The sequence below is a fragment of the Hipposideros armiger genome, unplaced genomic scaffold, assembly GCF_001890085.2.
Source record: "Hipposideros armiger isolate ML-2016 unplaced genomic scaffold, ASM189008v1 scaffold_237, whole genome shotgun sequence".
Taxonomy (NCBI): domain Eukaryota; kingdom Metazoa; phylum Chordata; class Mammalia; order Chiroptera; family Hipposideridae; genus Hipposideros; species Hipposideros armiger.
In genome coordinates, this window is record NW_017731587.1 from 1,161,969 (window position 1) to 1,169,636 (window position 7,668).

At 40.8% G+C, this 7,668-nt stretch overlaps 1 protein-coding gene across 3 annotated transcripts in view; it reads right to left on the bottom strand.

Moving 5' to 3' along the window:
* The window catches only part of TMTC2 (transmembrane O-mannosyltransferase targeting cadherins 2), a 422,158-nt gene that overhangs the window by 203,632 nt on the left and 210,858 nt on the right, over nucleotides 1-7,668 (bottom strand). For all 3 annotated transcript variants that reach the window (XM_019655152.1, XM_019655154.1, XM_019655153.1), the window contains exon 3: nucleotides 6,822-7,650. In XM_019655152.1, coding sequence (XP_019510697.1) covers nucleotides 6,822-7,650 — 829 coding nt within the window. The remainder of the gene's footprint in view (nucleotides 1-6,821; nucleotides 7,651-7,668) is intronic.

Here is a 7,668-nt window from a genome sequence, read left to right on the forward strand (position 1 = left end):
TAGACTGAAGAACAAAAGGACAGCAACTTGTCTGTTCCCCTTCCCCCAATTCCCCAGCGCTGTTCCCATCCTCCAATTCCCCAATTAAAAAAAAAAATCTTAAAAAAAAAAAAAACGCAGAAGAGAGAGCTGCGGGAAATGAAAGAAAGTCAAAATTGTGTAGCGCCTTGAAAGCCACCACAAAAGCAGAGACGAACGGTGCCTAACTCTACTGAGAGCTGAAGACACACAGGGATTTAGATGAGGCCAGAGGCCAAGAAAAAGGTGATCATACACTTAACCCCTTCATAATGAATTAAGAAATGCTTTTTTTCAAGCAGCTACTAATCAATACGGTTTATAAAATACGTTATTTTAAACAGAAAAAAGAATCCTTTTAAATATTATGTGGCTTGCTCATTAAAGTAGTCATCAGAGAAAATTTCCTCTTTCCCAAGCACAAAAATGCAAAGAGTCACTGTGAAATCAGCAAACTACAGTAATCAACCACATCTAGTATTTTCCTGACATTATCAACCACATAATGAGACAGGACTTGTGGTTTACATAGTCCAAATCAGCTATCATTTTTCTGCTCTCCCGATTTAAACTATAAATTAGCCACACAGTCACTATGACAAGCTTTACCCATCATCATTTGCATCCAATCAGTTAATGACTGGCAGCTGTCTACAAGACCTATTACTAAAGGCAGCAGCTTCAAAGTACAATGCTTCATGAGGCTTAAAATCATATTGTGAAAGCACATGGGAGGCTGAAGGAACTCCAAAATTTGCAAAGGCTTTCAAAGGAAGGAACAAACCCAGCTCAATGGAATGACTGTAATCTCAGACAGCCTTATGAAAGACTGGCTTTAAAGGGTTTCTAATCTTTTGCTAGGCTCAAATAACATAATAAAGGAAGAACAACCTGCCTTAAGGACGATTACTGCCAGTCTCATAATTGCTACGGAAGTAAGCATAGACAGAATTATTATTAGCCTGTTATAAATAGAAAAAATAAGGATCCTGGATTTAAAGAGTTTTGCCTTGGACCAAAATGGAAGCATATGTCACACAAGGCAGCCAGGGAATCCAAAACTAATTCCACTCCCATTTCCATCCCTTTTATTCTGAAGCATGCCTCAGTACCCAGCATATCACACAGCATAATATTTCACACCTTTCCCGCCTTTACGCAAGTACACCTTATCTCCAAAAAGATTGTAAATCCTGTGTAGGGAGATGGATTATGCTTTAACGTTTCTTAGTCAATGTATTCCTTACCGAATGCCTTTTCTCGAACAGGCACTGTCCTAGTTGCTACATACATGGCCTTTTAGAAATGCAAAAATCCCTGCCTTCTTGTGTCTTATGTCATAGGGCATTCTGAAAATATATTCAGACAATAAACATACAAACATGGAAATGTAGTATGTCAAATACTAATAAGTGTTATGAGAAAAATGACGCATGGGAAGAAGATAGGGAATGCTGGATAAGGCAGGAGCAGATGGGTACTTGCAATGGTTAAAAGGGTAGCCAACTGTACATAAAGCAGCTTACTTATAATGCAACATCTGACCAAAGTCCTAAAGGAGGTGAGGGAGACAGAGGTAAGACTAGCCTAGGAAACATATTCCAGGAAGAAGCAATGGCAAGTGCAAAAGCCCTGAGGCAGCTTATATGGCATATAGAAGGCACGTCAAAGGGACCAGTAGGATTGGAGTAGAAGTACAGGGTTAAGTCTGTGCTTTTACTTTGGGGCAGTCTGGGAGTCAGTGGCTCTAGACTCCAAATGGGGGCAATGAATGCCAGGCCCTGGCTTGTGTTTCAAAATGATCATTAGGGCTGCTGGTTAAATGTAGACTCTAAGGATGGAAAAAACGGAAGTAGAAGTTCAGCTCAGACATATAAAGATTTTGGAAATCGTGACTCACATCCTTACAATGAGGAAAAGCTAAACAAAGAAAAAAAACAGTGACTTTTCTTGAACCATCAGTGAACTGAGATCACAGGGCAAACCATCCCCCTAAAATCTGTAGAGACAGGCAAATCCCGAGTCATGGCAGAGACGTGAACACCTGGAGCAGAAGAGGCAGAAATTGACAGGAACGATTAACTGGTCATTTTACGGAGCTGCTGGAGGCTGAATGTGGACTAGCTGGGCAGTGAGAAACTCACGGGGACCCCAGCAAGCTTGGGGGCCTCTACACTTTTGTGGGTTTTGCCTCCATGGCCCCTACCAGGTTCTCACTGAGAAAAGCAAAGAAAGGTGCTCTCCTGGCTCTGGGAGAAACACAGGGGTCCCCCCCTATCTCAGGGATAGTCCAAGAGCCACAGTGCATGCCTGAAACCACAGGTAGGACCAAACCCTCTACAGGCATATTTCACTTTAAGATAGGATACACTCAGAAATGCTTCGCTAGGCAATTTCTTTCTGTGTGAATGTCAGCGAGTGTGCACTTACAGAAACCTACCAGTACTTTTATACGGCTGGCAGTGCAGGAGGTTTGATTACCTCCTGCATCACCACAAACATGTGAGTAATGTGTCGTATTAGGACTTAATGACAGCTACTATCTCACTAGGCAATAGGAATTTTTCCACTCCATTATTATCTTTTGAGATCACTGTCATGCATGCATTCTGTCATTGACAGAAATGTCATTATGTGGTACATGACTACATGTATGTTTTTTTTAATCTATACATATATACTATACCTATGATAAAGTTTAATTTATAAAGTAGGCACAGTAAGAGATTAACAACAATAACTAATAATAGAACAATTATAATATATTGTAATAAAGTTATGTGAGTGCCATCTCTCTCTCCCTCTCTCTCTCTCTCTCTCTCTCTCTCTCTCTCTCTCTCTCTCTCTCTCTCTCTCTCTCTCTCTCTCTCTCTCTCTCATAACAGATCCCATAACTAAGATAGCTACTAAGCGACTAAGGGGCTGGTCGGGTATACCTTCAATCCTCACTTAGCATCCTCCATAGGTTCTTGGAAACTGAGAGATTAGGCAATATGACATATAAGGATACCAATTTACCATACGCTAATGATATCAACTAGAGTTAAGCGCTTACAGAATATTTCTGGTCACAAAAACCTCACCAAACTTCTCAATAAAGACCCAAAACACTTCTAATATTGAACCCTTAAAAAATGTGAACTATATATACATTTAAGGAAGATTGATAAAAACAAGTAAGAGACTGTGTTTCCAACCTGCTTATAATAAGTTCAGGGTGGTGGGTGGCCGGAGCCTCTCCCAGCTGTTCAGTGCAAAAGGTGGGAACCCACCCAGGACAGAATGCCCTTCTGTCTACTGCAGGGTGCACTCACATACACCCACACTCACGCTGGGACACACCAATGAATCTAACATGCATGTCTTCGGGATGTAGGAGGAAACTGTGGGAAAACCCACACAGATGTAGGGAGAACATGCAAATTCCATGCAGGCAGTGGCCCTGGCTGGAAATTGATTTTTTTTCCTCCATCAACGTTATAACCAAATGCCGTCATTCAAAGACTTGCTATACAGTGTGGATACACTGGACAAAAGGATGATTCACATCTCAGGCAGGATGGAGCAGATGGCCCGAGACATCATCACACTGCTCAGAATGGCACGCAATTTAAAACTTATGAATGGTTCATTTCTGGAGTTTTCCATATAACATTTTCAGACCAAGGGTGACCACAGGTGGCTGAAAGTGGGGAAAGCAAGGCCCCAAATAAGGGAGGACTACTGTATGCCCTTATCATTCTCCATAACAAAGGTCTACTCTCCAGGGGAAGTGGGGAAGGGCATTCCCCTCACTCCAGACCATCCAGCCTTCCTGTATCAACTGGAAGGGGAGTCAGGAAAAACTAATGGATATTCAGGAAGGCCACAGCCCAGGAACACTAGGGTTTAATCATAAAGTAATAGAACACTTGCCCCCCACACACATTTTACCAACATACCAACATGGCTCCAGGGTAAATACAGGGGATTACAGTGGAAAGAGATGCAAAACACAGGCTCTCAGTTCTCAAGAGAAGCCCAACGACAACAGAAGGGAGAAGAACAAGGACATCAGGAAAATTTGACGCCTCTGTCACCTATAACTACAGCAAACATTAAACACAGCCCCACTGCTTGCCAGACTAACATTAAACCTCACACTGAGCCTGTTTATCTCAGTTCCTATTACCCAATATATCATGTCACTTTCAACAAAACACTACAAGGCATGCTAAAAGACAAGAAAATAGAAAAAGGGAGTTCAGGTCACAGGCTTTCACTAATAATCCAATAAAAGAGGAAGCTGATTTGGGCCATGGTGATAACAGTGAAGGTAGCAAAAAGCGCTCAACTTCTCGATGTATTTTTGAAGAGAGAGCAGAGAGGATATGCTGATGAAATGGATGTGGGGCGTGAAAGAAAAAGAGGAGGTATGGATGACTCCACAGCGCTGACCAGAGCTGCTGGGAAAACACAGTTGCCATCCACTGAGATGGTAAAGGCTTCAGGTCAAGCAGTTGGCTGGAGTACAGTGGTTCAGAAATTCAATTTCTGATGTCTCAAAAGACTTATAATACCAGTCAGTTGTGTATTCATTTAGCTAATATTTGGAGCGCCTAATACTATAGCACTTTTTGTTAGAATGAAGACATAGAAATATATTACAAACCAAGGAAACGCTGGATCATTCTTTTACCAAGTGAATGAATAAATGAACAAATGGTCAAACATTTTAACCTCATCACCAAAATAACTTCATCAAAATCATAATCATTCCTGTCAACAGTAATAGCAGATAACACTGAAAAATATCTAGGAGTTTACAAAATGCTTTTGCCTTCTCCGGGATAGAGACTGTTACTTAACACTGTAGCCTCTTAGTACCTGCCCTTCCCTTCTCCCAGAGTAATAAAATCTGGCTGGGTACTTGGCTTCCCAGAGTAAAGATACCATTTTCCAGTCGTCTTTGAAAGCTAGGTGTGGCCAATCGTCTGTGAGCAAATGTGGGGTGTGCAATTTCTGTGATATGCACTTAAAGAGAACGGGTATACCCACCATTTGCCCTTTCTCTCCCTCTTTCTGTTAGTTGAAGTGCTGATGTGATAATGAGCCGTTTTGGACCATATGGGCAGGGTGACACTACTGAGATGGCAAGGGAACAAAAAAGAAGGAGCCTGGATCCTGAAAAGCCATGGCGCCATCTTATCAGCTCTGGGCTACACATACTTAGACTGTTACATGAAAGAATAAAGCTATCTTATTTAAGCCACTGTTATCATGGCTCTTTCTTTCTTTGTTACAGTAGCTTAAAACTCAACCAATAAATGTAATAAATCCTCAGAATACCCATGTGATACAAATAATGTGCTAGGGTTTTTTTCTCCTTTGAATTCCTTACTCTATCTGTTTTAAACAGCAGGAAAATAAACTGGCAACATAGCCTTGTTTTATATACTTGTATCTGCCGGTGAAGAAAAATTAACTGAAATGCATTCTGTGAGAACTGATTGCAACAATTTTACAGCAAGATTTAGGTTCAGGCATTTAATAAACTGTAGCACTCACTACCTACAGAAGCCACATGGTGAAGATTTTTTTCATGAGAATCGCAATTTTAATGCTTCTAGTCCTATTAAAATCCCTGCAATCTAGCAAGCATTACAACTAGCAAAAATTAGTTCCTTGGTTAAAGAAATGTGCAGTTGCTCACTGAATTCCTGATTTAATTGGTAATCAGATAAGAATGCCACAGTTACTTCTGGGGTGTCTAGATCTTTGGATATATACCTGGCATTCATCAGCAGGCCATTCCATGCCACTGCAACAGTTTCATACTTTCAGTATTTGAATACAGGTAGACAACTGCATTGGAAAAATTAGGAAAAGACCAATTTAAATGCTATGCAGGCAAACGTAGTTTAAAGGATAACTAAAAAAAAAAATGCTTATGAAGAACAAGACTACTTGGCACTATTTGCTGTTATGTATTTGTGCAATTAAAATGTAAACTTTTTTTCATTCAGTTGCTCTCTAGCGTCCACAACCGTTTCACTGCCTAAATCAGAGAAATCCACTGTAACAGCTTTGAACTATTCATTTATGCTTTAAAGGAGACTACTTTCTGCTCTGGCTATAGATTCTGAGATTTGCTGCAATAACTTTCTAAATCAAAAACAATAATAAAAAGTATGATCCATCTTCTCATTGCACAGTGGAAATGTTATTTCCCCAAGTGACTTAAGAGCTCTTAAATACGAATATGCTAACTACTTGGCAACACCTGATGATTTAGCCTCGGCAAAGCTCAGGGTGACTCACACTTACATGCGTCCACACTGACACCTAGAGATACAATTCCAACATTCAGAGGTAGCCTTACCTCCAAATCTGTTAAAGATGTCAGCGTTTAAGTCTTGTGGCATTTCCTCGGGTGATGCTTAGAAAACAGAAGAACTAAAGTGTACTTAAGTGGGATACCTTGACTTTTATTACATGATGAAAGAGATGATCTCCTTATCAGTATTTTAAAATGTGAAAAACCAAACGTTTTTCTAAACTCTTGTGATAATCAATATTTTTTCAGAACAGCTCTAATTCCTTCGACAAAGGCAGCCAAGTACATAGGAAAATAGTACTTCCCTATTCCAAACATGCTGATATCTCTAAATTGTACTGCTCATCTTAAAAAAAAAAAAAAAGATAATGGGTATTTCAAAAAAGGACCTCTTCTTCCTTAATACTGTATTTTAAGGTAAAAAGCAAAGATAGACAAAGGCAGGAAAAGTAAACTGTCTAGGCAAAAGCATAAAATAAATGATTACCTTTAGCTGGGTTTACTTTTATCCCTGACCTATACAGCATTTCCTCATTCTGCCAGTCTCCATTCCTGATTGCAGTCTTGAGTCCATAGAAAACAATTAACGTAGCTGTAGCATAAAAAATCAAGCTCTTGAGAAACCGCTTTTGGACTTTGACATAAAGGGCTCTGGCACCCACTGTAATGAGGAGGCAGAAGCCCATACTAGGAATATATAATACTCGCTCTGCAATTACAAAGCCAACATAGAAAAACAGGTTCGTGGCAGGAACAAAGGGTATTATTAACAAAGATAAAGACAGGACAACAATGTTCTCGGTAGAAGGAAGTTGTGTTCTCTGGGATACAGTATTTTTAATGCCATTCTCCACTTTGGAGGTGAAGCTGGGCTTCGTCTCTGAGTTCCGGTACTCCACATCGGAATGGCAGCTATGTCCGTTTGCATTCTGCTTGCCATTAGTTACAAATTTCTCACTGCTTTCCCTTTCCACGCCTGGGCTCTTCAAACCATAGTAGGCGAGGAGGAGGAGTCCGATATAGAAGGCCACGGTGTGTAGGTTTCTCCAGTCACAAACTGTTTTGAGCAGAGGCACAGCATCCATAGACCAATCAAAGCTGAGGGTATCTGGGCAGAGCAACAGCCAGAGGTTCTTGGTGGGCAGGTAGAAGAAGGTGAGTGTGCGAGCCAGGAGGCTGTCCGAATCGGCGGCTGGGTTGTCAGAGTTGGAAAAGCTCGGTGGTTTGTTTCCCATCCAGTATAAACGGGCGCCCAAAAGGGAAGTCCCCCAGAAAGTTAACAAACTAACGCTGAGGAAAAGGGACAAGTTCTTGCCCTGAAACCAAAAAAAAAA